Source organism: Gouania willdenowi, chromosome 20 (assembly GCF_900634775.1).
Source record: "Gouania willdenowi chromosome 20, fGouWil2.1, whole genome shotgun sequence".
Lineage (NCBI taxonomy): Eukaryota > Metazoa > Chordata > Actinopteri > Blenniiformes > Gobiesocidae > Gouania > Gouania willdenowi.
The window spans coordinates 25,220,074-25,236,316 of NC_041063.1; the positions used below are offsets into that span (position 1 = coordinate 25,220,074).

Here is a 16,243-nt window from a genome sequence, read left to right on the forward strand (position 1 = left end):
AAGGCCAGTGCATCCATGACAAATGTATTTCCAAGTACCGCCACTGCAAAACCCAAGAGCCGCCCCCGGGCCCGAAGAAGCAGTCAGGCCAGCAGCAAGAGCAGGCAGCCTAAGGGCCCCCGGCGACCACCCCACGGCCAAGCAGTCCCCCGAACGCCCCCAAGATCCCAAGCCGAGAGGCAGCCATCGCCCCCCCATACACACCCGAGAAAGCCCCAAGGAGCCAAGGACCCAGCGCACCACGCCACCGATCCCACCCCCAACCCCCAGACCCCCCACCCCATCGACCCCCCCACCCCACCCCCCGAGGGGGGGTTAGGCGCGGATAACCACGCAAATAATAGCATGGGACCACGCAAATAATAGCATGGGACCACGCAAATAACTACCATTTGCGTGGTCCCATGCTGGTTGTCTACCACACACTGTTTATACACACACCTATTAGCCTTTAGTGTCTAATTTAGAACACTCATTATCTGGATTTTGTACTTTTTCTTGAATATTGTCTGATTTCTTTACATAAACAGAATCTGTTTTGTTGGTGAATTGTTCATTTATGGTGAAAACTAAAGACATTTTCTATCAAAGTGTTCCTCAATGTTTTTACAAAAGCCTTCGAGCCACAAATGTTTCAAACGTGTTTTATTTCTGCGTTTTGAAATACAGATTATTTTTCTTACAACTGGTACAAAATGGTTCTAAACAAACGTGTGCACAGATGAAAAAGGTGGTGCCGAAGTAAAAAAACAATTTTTTTATTATTATTATCAACAACATTGGTGCAAAACTGTAAAAAAAAAAAAAAAAAAAACCTGACAGCAACAAAAAAAAAAAGCAGATTAAACAAAAACAATTTCCCTGCACATATAAAAATAAATTAATTTTGTGTGTCCAGTCACGATCAGACTTATTTTCTGGTCCTTGGGGGGTTTTCACTCACGCACACACACTGAGGCTTCATCGGCTTTCCTTCAGCACGGGGCCAATCACGATCACTTATGTACACACCAATGACAAAAAGGTTCACGTATGTATGTATTTACACTCGAGGTAAAAACGGTTTCACGCCCCCATTACAGCTATGTACAAGTCAAGCCCCGCCCACAAAAACAACAGCTTTCACACAGAGGACACAGTGAAGTCATTTAAACTTGTTTTACAGCATGACCAAACTGTACGGGAAAAACAACAACTCACCGTGACACAGTAGTAGTAGTAGTAGTAGTACAAAAAAAGTGTTAAATTACAAAAACCAGTAGATTTTCTTCAAAATATACCATTTTACGGTCGCTATCAAAACTCCAGATAAATAAACACCGCATGACGTAAGACGACCTCTCGAAGGCGCAGAAGTTAAGTTAGATTTAAGGCAACACTTAGTTGAAGTTTTATACATAAAGGCTGTCATTTAACATGATGCCTGTCATTAGCATGAATAAGGTGTTATCCTTCACCCACCTTTAATTACCCAGGTCCTTAAACCTTACCTTAGCCCACACCCATTTTTCCTTATCCATTTTCCTTACCTTAACCCTAACCCATTTGTCCTTATCTTAACCATTACCAATGTTTCCTTACCCTAATCCTTAACCATTTTTCCTTACCCTAAACTCAACCTTCCCTTCCCTACGTCTATCCCCAAAAACCCTACCCTTCCCTACCCCCTCCCCCACTTTTGTGCATCCCTGTAAAGCACTTCACCTTTCATACCCAAATCTTACTTTATTCTTGTGAATTTTTTTTTTAAATATTTTACTTTTATAGGGAAAAAAAGGGTTCTGTAGCCCGTTCCCGTAAAGTTTCTAACCCTGCCAAACTCCACTAGACCCCCCCCCCCCCCAAAATGTTAAAATAGCTCCAAATGAGTCATAATTTAGCGAACAACACTTATGGACAACTTATTCATGCTAATGAATGTCAGGCTTATGTGTAAAACTTCTAGTCAAAGTATTACCCAAATTTATTAGTTTTATCAACGAGGTGGCAGAAACAGCCTGACAAGATGACTGAGTGTTTTTACAATTAGTTGCCGTGGCAACGCAGCTTTGATTACCGGTATAAAAAGAAAAGAAAAAGAAAATAACAGGTGGAGTAAGTGAGACGTTAATATAATGTTCCCTGTGCCGCCTTGGCCTCAGGCACTTTGGGTTTGGACCCTGTTTGGCCATCCTGACTGTTTGTTTGTTTGTGTGACGAGCCACTACCGGCGGCTCCTTTAGGTCCTGCTCGAGAGGTAGGTGTGAGCGTGAAGCTCCAACAGGAAGTAGAAACGATCAGAATAACGTGATTTCACGTTTCACTTCCCCTGAGGGAGCCTCCGCTTTCTTTTATTCAGGCCCAGAGCGGAGACGCTCGCTGACATTTTTACGGAGCTACGCAAACAAGAGAAGAAGAAGAAACGCGTGGAGGGAGATATTTTCACAAGGCTCACCCAAATCTTCCCTCTGGGCCTGTTGCTGTTGCTGCTGTGAGACAGATGTCAAACAAACATCTGCTCCAGTTCAGTCCTTCAGCAGGAGCTGCATTCTTTACATACTGATACATAAACATGTCCGTGTATTGCTGCTTTTCCCTGAGTGAGTCCAACAGCAGATGGGAACAAAAAAGAAAAGTTGTGAATGACACCGGAACAAAGAACAAACAACCACTGTTGGCCAAAAATCACCAAATAATTTGTCTAGTGCTACAAATTAACCACAAACACAGAAAATCATCATTAAATACACAAACTCCTAAACGAAGATCGTTAAATAAAACGAACACGGAAGCAGCGCTGAAGCTAGAAAAGGAAAGAAAATTGGTAACACTAAGTTTTATAGATAAAAGGCTGACATTACGCTGTTGTTATCATGATAATAAAGTGTCATGAAGGCTGTCATTAAGTGTTGTTCGCTAAATTATGACACCTTTGGAGCTATGTTGGCATTTATAGGTCGAGGGATTTCGTGGGATTAGGGTACCAAAGGGGTGGGGTAGCAAAGGGTTAGGGTTAGGTAGAGTTAGGGGAACGAACAACACTTAATGACAGCCTTCGTGACACTAATGTTATAATTACGTCAGCCTTATGTATAAAACTTCCCATAAAGTGTTACCAAGAACGCTAAACCAGGATCAAAAATAAATACAAATTCACACAAATGTTCTGTAAATTTGAAACTTTAAACACATGAAAACTAAAGTCATAAACTGATGTCATGTTGAAACCACAGAGAGAAATAAGTCAAACTACGGTAGAAGGAGGCGTCATGTCTTCTCCTGTCCTGCTGCTGCTGCTACAGCTTTCTCAGAGAGACGAGGCTTCTGCGCCGCAGAGACGTGTGTGTGCGTGTCAGCGTGTGTGTGTGCGTGTGCCTGTGTGTGTGTGTGCTGCAGAGCCAAGAAGGGGTTGGCGGCGATGGCGCTCTGAGCGGAGGAGAGTGGGATGGAGGAGGAGGAGGAGCAGAGCTGCAACTCCTGCTGCTGCATCAGTTGGTAGAGCAACGCCTGCTGCTGCTCCTGAGGAGGAGAAAACATCAGTAAGCTCACTGATTTACACACTAAACAGTGTGTGTGTGTGTGTGTGTGTGTCGAGGTTAATTACATTTTTCAGTTACAGCTACGTCTTCAATTACCCATGTTCAATTACAGTGATCAGAATTTTCTCCAATTACAATAAAACTACAATTTTTTTTATCCTTTGAAAGTTATATACAATTACTCAAGTTCAATTACAATTAATCACAATTACTGAGCCTGAAATAAATAACCTAATAAAAGTTAACCTTCCTCTTGTGTTAGCGTCCTGTCAGCATCTCTTATGCTAACAGGTCCTAAATCAGCTGTAAAATACATTAAAAACAATTATAATCATCTAATTTCTTTCCTATCTATTGATTACCTTATCAGGCTTCCTGATCAATGAAAATATAGGTTTTAATATTTTTGGCGTGGGCGTCTCAGCCTTTTTTCTGTCAGTATAAGTTTTTTTTAAATGGTAAAATGTGAGAAAGCTTGATATGAAATATATTCAATTACAATTTAATTCTCATTACGACAGCAACAGATCTTTAAAATTGTAACTAATTATCAATTACGTGATTACAATTATAATTCACCCCAACTCTGGCGTGTGTGTGTGTGTGTGTGTGTACCGTGGTGGGCTGTGCACACATCAGCTGCTGCAGCTGGTGCTGCTGGAGGAGGAGCCTGTGTTGCTCTGACAGGGGGCCGAGCCGCGCCGCGCTGACAAGACAAAAAAACACAACATCGGTGAGACAGCGAGTACGCCTTATTCCTGGAGACGCTACTGTAGATTTCTTTATGAGAGCAACGTTCTGTTTGATTAAAGACGTGCCCGTTGTGGCCTAAAACCTTTAAAATCTATTTATGGCTAATAAAACACATTATTTAGCACCATGTTTGTTTTATTAACTTTTAATAAATGGGACTACTTTACAGTGTTAAAGCCTGTGTTCCTCCATCTTGAAATCACATGATTGATGATGTCACACGGCCCCACTGCCTGTAAACATCCCATTGTTTTATATTGAAGTGAAATATTTAGCCTGGTTTTTAGATCATTTAGAAGTACATTTCAAAGGTTTTAGTGGAGGATCCCTTTAACGACAGCAGCTGTATCAAAATAATAGTTTATGCTAAAAAAAATCTAAATTTAAACATGAGTTATCTGTTAACATTTAGTGTGTTTGTGTATGTATCTACAGTATGTATACTACATATTCTATTTCTTATTTCGTGATCCATTTAGCATTTACACAGGAAGCTAAACGCAACCAGGAAGTAGCAGCCCCAGGAATAAGGTGCAAATGTGCTTTTTTAACAAGAAAATTCCTAAAGGTCGTGTTTACTGAAATAAAAATACACACACAGCTGAATGTTTCTATAAATCCCAGTGTGCTGCTGGTATGCACATTATCTCACCTGGTTTTATTTGAAGCAGAGACGCTAGAATCCAGAAAGGAAGCACGAGGAAAAAAGCAGAAAAGCAGAAAGTCCACAATGAAACCAGAGAAGGATGTGTGCTGATGTTATGGATTATTCTAGCTTTAATAGGCTCTTATAGGCCAACGCTCTGCACATCTGGAGCATGTTAATCCTCTGACAGCTGGAAGACGTGTTGGGAACGCTGATATGACGTTGCGTGCGTTCTGTCGCAGGTTAGCGTACCTGTTGCTGACGGCTAGCGACGTCGCTCCCGTCGTGTGCGCGTGTGAGCTGCCGCTGCCCGGAGGCGTCTGGATCACGCCGTTCAACGCTCCCACCATCCCCCCCATCAGGCCGTTCAGCTGGGGCTGGGGGGGGGCTTTGAGAGACAGAGGGAGGGGTGGAGAGGGAGGAGGCGGAGCCACTGCTGCTGTGGCCGCCACACGACATGCTGTCCTGTAGGAGAGAGAGAGAAACCTTGTTAATACAACATATAAAGCAGATTTGAGGATTTTCTGTTTTTTATGACGATGCATACCTTTTTTTTAAATAATAAAACACAAAAAATGTAAGAATGCAACATTAAGTAGGAAAAGCGACAGAAGCATTATGTATTATTTGCAGAGGTTAAATTATGGAACTGCCCGGAGGCCAAGTCTGGCCCTTCAGTCCCATGTTTTTCAATATGTATACAGTATCAACAAAACAACATATAGGTATACATAAATGTATAATGAAATAATACAGTTGCAAATGGTTGTGAAAGAACTCAATTTTTCCAAATTCCTGCAATTTTTCTCAAAATATTCCACAACGTACCCCCAAAGTAAATAAAAATTGGTCAAAAATAGACAAATAAAGAATATTTAAGTATCTGTCCCTTATTGCTTAGATATTGCTGATGCCTTTTATACTTTATGTCTAATTTATAAGTGGAAAAGTACAAACTATAGCACATTAAAGTTGAAATTGTTCAGCCCACTTGAGACCGAACGGGTCCGTATTTGGCCCCTGAACTAAAATGAGTTGGACATCGATGGCCTAAAGGATGAAATCAAACAAAGCGGCAATATAAACCAGTTTAAAAAGCTTTTTTAATCATATATTGTTAATATAAGAGTATAAGAAAGAAGAAAGAAAAACGTGTTAAAATTCAACTTGAAATGTTGCTTTTTTTTTTTTTTTTTTTTTTTTTTTTACTGACAGCCACTTTAAATTTGGTTCATTACAAATAAAAGCATTATGCCAATTCTTTGGGTTAAATTACTGTCCCGGTTTTGCGTTTTAAAAAATCTGGTCACCCTAATACAGACCTGGGCAACTGGTGGCCCGGGGGCAACATGTGGCCCTCGGTCTAATTTTGTGCGGCCCACAAAGCAAATCCCCAAAAATTGCTTTTCAAGAAGTTGGAAGGAATATAAAGCCCAACATAACACACAAAATAACTCCCAAAACACACAAATCGACAGCAAAATGCACAAAACACACATTCCAAAAATACACAAAATTACTACAAAAAAAACAACACATTACACAATCGCTCCAAAGACACAAACTGTCAATGAAAACAACAATAATACAAAATGTGACCCCAAAAACACACATATCGACAATAGAAATGCGGAAAATGACAGAAAAATAAACATAATTACAACAAAAACACACAACTCCAAAAACACACAAAATGACAGAAAAATGTATTCTAAATGCTGACATTAATGTTTATAATGTGGCCCTTGGAACAGATACAATCACATTTTTGCGGCCCCCGCTGTGATTATGTTGCCCATCCCTGCCCTAATATATATATATATATATATATATATATATATATATATATATATATATATATATATATATATATATATATATATATATATATATATATATATATATATGTGTGTGTGGTGCGTAGGCTGCTGTTTGTACCTGAGCAGCAGCAGGTAAAGATGAGTCCGTCATTCCCTTCCCATCTGGAACCAAAGTGGAGATGAAATCAGGAAAACTGATAAACAGTCAGTGTTAAACTGTACAAACTATATTCATAATGTCTCTGTGTGTGTGCAGTAATACCGTTGGAGGCTGATGACGGTGTGAAAGGCACTGATAGCTGAGCGCTGAGGAGCTGCAGTCGCTCCTTCTTCATGGTCAGATTATTGATCTGTTCCTCCAGCCTCCGGTTCTCCTCCTGCAGCTGATGCAGAGACTTCAACATTCCCACCACTGAGAGGAAACAACAGGAGACACGACCGAGTCATCAGAACAGTCCAGGGACTCATTATTACACGTTTATAACATTAACAGTCTCTATCCTTTATTTAACCTGGTTACGTCTCACTGAGGTTAAAAAAAGCTTCAAAACATCCACAAAGACCCCATCATTGTATTCAGATATGAATAGACGCAAGGATATATTTATTCATATCCTGTAAGGATCTAAAAGGAACAGGGACATTGACAGTTAATTTTGTTAGTTTTCGTTATGTTTTTATTAATAATGTGGAGTATTTATTCGTATTGTCCTTTGACTTTATTTCATTGGATTTTGCATTTGTTCTAGGCTTCTTCCTACTCCTTGTCGAACGAATCATATGTGTTTTACATTGAAATTTACTTTTTATTTTATAGAGATTTCTGATGAGATTTGTTCATTTATTTTCGTTTTCATCTACTTTTTTTTTTATTCGTTCGTTCGTTCTAAATAAATAAATATATAATTTGGGATTTGTAGCACCGAAGAGGAAAATCCAGCAAACGGCTTCACCTGCATGATTTTTATTTGATTAACACCTAAAACATAAAAAAATAATATGAACACCAACTACAAATAAAAGCAGGAAGTGACGCTAAAAGTATGGATTATGGATAGTGACTGTGGGGATTTCAAGTTCCTGAGATGTTTTTTTGGACGACCATGGACTGACAGTTGAGTCTAGGTGTGGGTGGACCGGTGGTCGGTCCAGGGTGTGCTAACCTTCTGCGCTGCCTTTGACCTTTTCCAGTCGTTTCATTTTGCCCCCCTCCCCCCCATCCCCTCTGGGATCATACGCTTCATTCTTATGAACGGCTACATATCTACGGTTTGACCTTTTTAAAGGTCAAATGTCTACTGATAAACCAATGCTCAAAGAGCAAAGGTTTCCTCGTTACTTAATAAAGTAATTCTGACAAAGTATTTGTAAACATTTCTTACAAATGTGATTAAAGAAGGAGAAAATCTGTAAAACTGATTACAGGCCAGTCAAAACTTCCCAAAACGATCTTCCTCTCAGCAGAGGAACTAAGGATGCACAGTTTGGCAGTTTTACATAAAAAAAAATGAGAGCGCAAAGGATCGCAATTTGTAATTCATATAACGTGGAAATAAATCGTGGTGGAGCTGCAAAAAAATGTTACCTCATTCGCCATTTAAGAAACCACCACACCTTCTAAATAAGCAGCATTTGAAGCTAGCAATCAAGCTAATGCTAAAGCTAGTGGGAGCAAAGAGCCAGTTATTATTGCCACGCTGCCACTAAAGTACAAGTGACTGCAATAAGTCTGAGAACTACTACACATGCTGCATTTTATTTATTTTTTCACGAATGTTTGACTTTTAGGAGTTTTTATCCTGCAGGCTGTAGTTATTTTTTATTAATATTTTTACATTTAAACATCCACAAAGCTGCTGCATTTGGACATTTTTTCTTCTTTTTGCTCTACATGAAAGGACACATTATTGGTGTTTTAGGATGTTTTGTTCATTTGTCATCATTTGTCTTAAACCTTTCTTTATTTTTAAAACAAAAATACTGTTGTGCACTTTATTTATGGCAAAGAGCTTCAAACAGGTCTGCAGTGTAACCTGTTACACACATTTAGTTAAAACAAACTAAAGAAATAGGATATAATTTAGTATTTTGGACAGCGATACTTTAAACTTTTCATTTATATTTGAGATAACTACCTCATGTGCAGTTAAAACAAGTTTGTATTGAGTTGAGTATTGATCAATGATTTATAATAAAATAAGATTGGAACCTACAAGGTGTATATTGTCAGTTATAAAAAAAAAAATAAAAAAAATATAGGGATTGGCCAAAATCGTCAGGCTTCTTAACCATTGGTGATTTGCCGGAAAATTGGGCGATAAGAAGATTGAGAGTGACGGATTTTTGCGTTTATGCTGCACTTTGCATTGCAACGTGTCTAAATCTACAGGATTTTAATAGTCAATAGCTAACGTTCATTGCCACTGCTACGGAAGAGGATTAGGGCCAATTTTAATGGAGAAATTTTCGACACAAAAGTTGAAATATAATGTCTAGATTAGACTTGTTGTCATATATGGTGAATTGGCCCTCGTCGGCTTCAGTCGACTTGACTTTATTAGCAAACCTTTGGCTTTTATCGTGATGTTGTATTTTAAGTTTCAAAATTTCGACTTTAAAGGCAGGGTAGGTAATTTTAATCTAGCAAGATTCTGAAAGTAGCATCCTCCGAGTGCTGCGCTTTTACCTGCCCTCTCCCCTCTGTGCTTCCTCTAAAGCCACACCCCTCACTCACATGCATGAGCGCCAATAGTGGACCTCAGTTCATCGCTTGTATTGTGTAGAAACTACATTGTCTCAAGCCTCATTCAGCAGTAAGTAAACACTAAAATGTATCATTATATATGTTAAAAAACAAGACTTAAAAACTCTGTTTTAAAGTCTGTCACTGGTGATGCGCTGTAAGTGTGAGCTCGTGCACGCGAGGGGTCGAGAAGTTTTTACAGATTTACAGCTGATACAGTTGACAGATTTTCTTCATTACTTATTCAAAGCACATAAGATCTGAATTTATGTCAGGACAAAAAAAAAATTCAACCAAAAACTTAAAAAAGTGTATCTGGAGAAAATTACCTACCTTACCTTTAATCTTGTTTTTTATAACTTTAATCTTCGACTTTATTCTTTTTTAAATTATTATTATTATTTTTTTAAATTTTAATTACTTTAATAATCCCTGAAGGGAAATTATGTTACACTGTTATTTTTTTTTAGGGACATGCTTCTCACACACACAGGCACAAACAGGACCTGTGAACATGCATCAATGGAGAGATGTCAGAGAGGGGATGCTTCCACAATGAAAGGAGCGCACCAGAGCAGTGTTGGGGTTTGATGCCTTGCTCAAGGGCACCTCGACAGTGCTCGAGAAGTGCCCTGGCACCTCTCCAGCTACCAGAACAACTTCTGTATTTTAGTCCGCATTGGGACCAGTACCAGTACCACTACCAGTACCCACCGTCTCCTTGCGCTCCCTGCTGCAGGAGGAAACTCTGCCCTTCGTTCCACTGTCTCTCCAGGAGCTGCTCGATGCTGGTGGCCACCGGAGGCATTGTCTCACCTCCCCCCGCCCCTAGCAACCCCAGCCCAGGCCCCGGCAACGACCCCGAAGAGTCATAGCGGATCTGCAGGCCACCAATGGGAGAGCTGAATAGAGTGGAGTGGAGAGAGAGAGAGCGTGGACAGGGATAGAGAGGTCAATGGGGGAGATTAACGACCCAACATAAACGTCAGACAAACATAGACACTGCTGGCTATAAAACTACATCAATTTGTTGTTACAGTGGCCTCTAATGAAAAGGGGCCAGGCTTTCTGTCTGCGGGTGAGAGCTCGGAGACGAGCAGCTGAGAGAAGGAGTGACAGGGAGAGGAGGAGGAAAAAGGCTGCGACTGCACGCGATAAATCTCACGTGTGCTCAGACAATCTGTTGGGTGTGAACGAGGAGAACAAGAAACAGCGGGAGAGAAAAATGTACCAAAATGTGCAAAATAGTCAAGACTTTTACTTTGAAAGTATCAAACTTTTCACAGAATATAAAACCAATGCTAAATATACAGAAAAAACCTTATTTTTTAAAATAATAAATATTAATGTTGCTACTAGAGCTGGGCAATACAGACCAAAATTCATATCTCGATATTTTTATATATAAATGACAATATACAGTATAAATCATGACATTTTTAACTAAAAATCTAACCAGAAAGTAGGGCTGGGCAATATATCAAGATTACAAGTTGCTCATACTGTGCAGCTCTTCTTGCATCAGCAAATTTGCCTTGGATTGTTTTTGTGGTCTGACTTTATTTGAATTAAACATAGAGATTTATATCGTACATCACTATTTTGAGAAAACATATAGAGACATGAGTTTCTGTCCATATTGCCCAGCCTTACCAGAAAGACAATTTTGGGTTGAATTTGCTGATGCAAAATGCCACACAGGCACATTTATTACCAGCTGCACAAAATGTGCCATTTTTGACTTTTTCTCCCCTAAGGGACAGCATGTATGAGTGAATTCTGTAGTGTGGCTTGTTTAGGGGAAGGTCTGGGTTAGAACGCACTCGGAAATCCATTGAACTGTGCTTTTTAATGCTGTTCCAGAGAAGTAGTGAAAGCAGGGACTCCTAAAACGAGTATTTTAATACAAAATAAGCTATAAAGTAAAAATATATCGTTATAGGCGAGGTAAGGGAAATGTATTTGCATAGAGCATTTCAAACAAAAGGCTATTTAATGTGCTTCACATTATTAAAAAGTGCAATGAAAAATATTGAACAGTTTAAAATCAATAAGAACATTAACATCAGCAATAAAAACTTTAAATCAACAATAATATGATTATAATCAATATTGTATTTTTCTACAACGCCAAAGTAGTAAACTCGATATATCTTGAATCGCGATATATTGCCCAGCTCTATTTGCTACTTTAAAAAGAAATATATTTCCTATTCATTTCATAATTTACCATGAATCCCCACAGCGTTAACGACATAACTTTAACCCACCTTTTTTTTTTTTTTTTTTTTTTTTTTTTTAAGTAAAATCACCCAGTCCACAAAGTAGAAAAATCAAACGAAAACACACCAAACAGTTTAACGTTCCCATCCCGATGGATCCGTGTGATCATTCCCAAAGAAAAAAGCAGGACATAGAGTAAATCATCACACGCTTCTTCTGTGTGTGAGAACAGGACGAGAAGAAAAACATCTCTCTGGACGTGACGGATGATTGCCTCCGTCAAAAAACACAAGTTATCGTTGGCTGGAGGAGCGAGAAATGCCTGAAGGGGCTTAAAAGCAAGGAGAGAGTGTGTGTGTGTGTGTGTGTGTCAGAGTGTGTGAGAGCGAGAGGGGCCGGAGAAAAAGAGGGGGGCGAGGGGGCCGGTGGAGGGAAAATGCAGAATAAACGAAGAATAAAAGGCGAGAGCGGGGAATGATGTGAAGAGAGTGGGGGAGAGAGGGTGTGTGTGTGTGTGTGTGTTCACCGTGGGGTGGTCTTGGGAGAAGCTTTAACGGAGAAACCCTGCGCTCCCACACTGCTGCCGCTGCCGTCTCCAACTTCTTGATCTACACACACACACGCAGACACACAACCGTATTAACTCATGTGTATCAAGCATGTTTACATGTTTATCGACTAACACGAGGGTGACCATATTACAATTTCCAAAAAAGAGGACACTTGGTACAACCACATCATACTCAAAAAGTACTAAACGTTTTCATAAATCTAACTTCTAACTAGGGCTGGTCGATATGGACCAAAATTCATATTTCTATATTTTTTCTCAAAATGGCGATATATCCACGATATAAATCTCAATAATTTTTATTCCAATAAAGTCATACCAGAAAGATAATTCAGCGTTAAATTTTTTGCTGATTAAAAAAAATAATGCCACGCAGGCTAAAATAACATCACAGTGGAAAAAAAAATTAAAAACCTGGGCAACTTGCGGCTTCAAAAGTAAATGCAAATACAAATGAACAGATTAATACACAAAAGAACAACACAAATTCTTAATAGGACAACAAAATACACAAAAGAAGAAAAAAGTGCACAATGGGAGACCAAAAAATACACAAAAAAAACCTACAAATAAATGGAGAAATACACAAAAGAACAACAAAATTACACCAAAGAACAAAAATAAACAAAAGGAAGAAAAACACACAATGGGACTGGGATATTTGTTAACAAAAAGCTGGATAATAATTGCCACTTTAGTCAAAGTACAGTATAATAAATAAGTTGTTAATGTTCATAATACTTTTCCTCTTTATCACAAAGATTTAAAAAATGACTTTAGTCAATCACCTTTATAATTTCTTATTACAATATGTCCTTGAAAAATCTCACATAAACCTTCTTAAAGTCTCTCAATCATTGAAACAATGAGAACAGTGAACAGAACAGTAAATAATCATTAAATATAGACTTTAATAAATAACTGTGAAACTTTACATCCCATGGCCTTATGCTGACTCAGCTTTAGGTCAAGACCCAATGATGGAAAATGTACCATAACTTCCTACATTCTAAGTTTCTCCCAGTGGTTCCTTGGTTTTCAAATCCCTCTCTGAACCTTCATGGAGGTTTAATCATCCAGGAGGAGCTTCATGCTGATATTTTTTAATTAAATCCACCAGTATTTGGTCTCTTTCAATACATCTTGGACTTTAGTCTCTCTTCTCTTTTCCTTGTGTGTGATCATTTTGTCAAAACAAAAGCGGCATCTTTAATTTTAACATAGTGTGTGAGTAGAATTACCGCAATAAAATTATACTGGATGTAAAGAACAACTCTGTAGCTTTCAGAAACTGCTGGAATTACACAGATAAAGCAAATATTAGTGGAGTTACAGTCATTTAAATTAACGTGTTCCCCAAGATGCGTTCAGGGTCCCTGGGAAACCCGGACATTTTGATGAGTTTGTAAAATCCGGCCAGACAAGATGTAAAAAGATGATATGATCGCATGGTCACCCTGACAGCATTAATCAATTTAATTTAATTTTACATTATCAATAAAATGTAGCGTTTTTTTGCGTTTGTTTTTTTAATAGGCACACAAAAAACACATGAAAAAAATGGTTAAAAATCTATATCGTCAAAAGATTATACAAAATATCAATTTATTTAAGTTTAAAAAAATAATAATTTTACGACGGCAAATTACTTTCCTCCATTAGTTATAATTTTAAAAAAATTAACATCGAGCAAGATCATTTTCTCTTTTTTTTCTAAATAACATGTTAAAGTTTCATTTATTCAGACTTTTTTCAAGAAATTTACTTTGAAATTTGCAGAGATGCCTCTGAGGAAGACTGACGGCAGTCAAAACACATCAGTTAATTATACACTAATTCACATGAATACTATCCGGTTTATTTGAATACAATTAGAGACTACTGGCAGAAACAACTCAAAATGAAAAATATTTAAGTAAATCAACTTTTCTGAAATAGTTAAAGCTGGAGTTTTTAACATACAACAACTCAAATTACAATATATCCAGGTTTTTCTTCAGTTGAGGCTTTTTTACATCAAACTGTAACACAAGGCATTAAAAACAACTAAATAAATGGATTGAGAGAAGCACTGATTGATACAGAAACTAAAATAATTAAAGCTCAATGACACGTTTATGGAGAACAGAGCTGCACTGACACTGACAGGGTTAACTTAACGCCGACATGAAGACGTCTTCCTGAGCCAAATCTTCCTCCTGGAGACGACGGGTGCTCGAGAACAGCTCAAAACATCGTTCATCAGCTCCCATTATCGCTAATGTTATGACTATTTCCTCTAAACACACTGCTCGTCTCCAGCTTCGACTGCAGCACAAGTGGAATTATCATTTTCCACAGTGAGAATCACGGCTAAAAGCTAAAAACACTGGACTTTCACAGGAGAGCAGAGACTGTGGTTAATACGCTTTAAATCTAGAACGTCACACGTGGTGAAAAAGTGTGGGAAAATTCAGAGTTACGGGCGTACTCGAGAAAATAAATAAATACACAAATAGAAAATAAAGGAACAGTAAATAAAAAAGATGGATAGGATAAATAAATACATGTAAAGTATGTATAAAAATAAAATAAATACAAATTAAACAGAAAGCTGGCATCTAAAATTTTGTACTTTATACGTTCATATTCTTTAAAAACAATAAATATATAAAAAAATAAAAAGGTCACAAGTGTGTTTGGAAATTGTGTTAAATAATTAATTTTCAGCAAATTTATTTACTTTTAAATTAGCATTTTAAAAGATTTTTGAGATTTTGTCATTTTTGTGGTGCCACTACAGCAGTGCTTTTCAACTTTGGGGTTGGGACCCCATATGGCATCAACTAGATTTTAAATGCAGTCACCTCAAATCTAGAAAGGGTAATTGATTAAAAAAAAAAAAAATTAAAAATAACGTTTTGGAATATTGATTATTATTGTTTTTCAAAATAAAATACAATCTTAAACAACTTTATTTTCTTGATAAATATAAATATAGTTAATAATATGCAGTAAAAAAATAAATGTAAAATATGTATTAAAAAAATAAAGCAAATAAAGACAAATTTAATAGAAAACTGGTTGATTTTCAAAAAAAATTACAAATAAATACATAATATCTGAGCTGGCAAAACTTGTCATGAATCCTGTCTTTGTACTCTACATTACAACAAACGAATTCTAGGAAAAAAAATGGGGTCACGATCCAAAAAAAGGTTGTGAACCACTGCACTAAAGGTTCACATGTGCAACAAAGGAGCCACAATAATGGCTTTAACGTTTTAGAGTTTAGTTCACTTTAAAGTTGGCATCGATAAGAAAACATTCACGTTGGGTTTGTTCCTGCTCTTATTTTGAATATTCACTAAAAAAAAAAAAACTTCTACAATGTGAAAAACTCAGCCTCTACTTACATATCTAACACACGCACGCCCATACGTGCACGTGCACACTCCCTCTGGGCCTCTGGCCAGACGCTCCTTTTCATTTTCCTCAGTGAGAGTAATGAATCACACATGGACACACACACACACACACAAACTCCCCTCCACTTTTCGCCCCACCGGGTCACCACTCTAGTCCCGTTGCTTGGTTTTATTCCTTTTTTTTGCGAGCCCCCTTTTCCACCCTTTCCGTTCTGGCACCTCCCTCCAGATGCTTAACAGTGAAGTGAAAGGAGCTGCCAAAATAAACAAGCCACACAAACACTAAACACACACACACACGCACACACCTTGGATGTTTGTGCTCACATGACCTCAACACGCTGACGATTGGGACTCGTTCAGTCTTTTAATAACTCTATGCAGAGAGTTGATTAATGTATTGCTCCACAAACCAATGAATAGATCATTTATAATAATTACTAAGGGTGTAAGAAATAACCGACTCAGCAAGATTTCGTGATATTTCACAAGGCGATTATCACATAGATTCTAAAAATGTCCAAATCGATTTTTTCAATTGTGTTTTTTAACCTAAAAAAAC

At 38.0% G+C, this 16,243-nt stretch overlaps 1 protein-coding gene across 1 annotated transcript in view; it reads right to left on the reverse strand.

The window, feature by feature from the left end:
* Positions 1–630: 630 nt before the first annotated feature.
* The window catches only part of mllt10 (MLLT10 histone lysine methyltransferase DOT1L cofactor), a 57,511-nt gene continuing 41,898 nt past the window's right edge, over positions 631–16,243 (reverse strand). The window contains 9 exon segments of the mRNA XM_028434541.1: positions 631–3,498; positions 4,134–4,224; positions 4,924–4,947; positions 5,170–5,303; positions 5,305–5,382; positions 6,856–6,899; positions 7,000–7,149; positions 10,195–10,382; positions 12,230–12,311. Of these exon segments, the coding sequence (XP_028290342.1) occupies positions 3,247–3,498; positions 4,134–4,224; positions 4,924–4,947; positions 5,170–5,303; positions 5,305–5,382; positions 6,856–6,899; positions 7,000–7,149; positions 10,195–10,382; positions 12,230–12,311 (1,043 nt within the window). The 3' untranslated portion in view covers positions 631–3,246.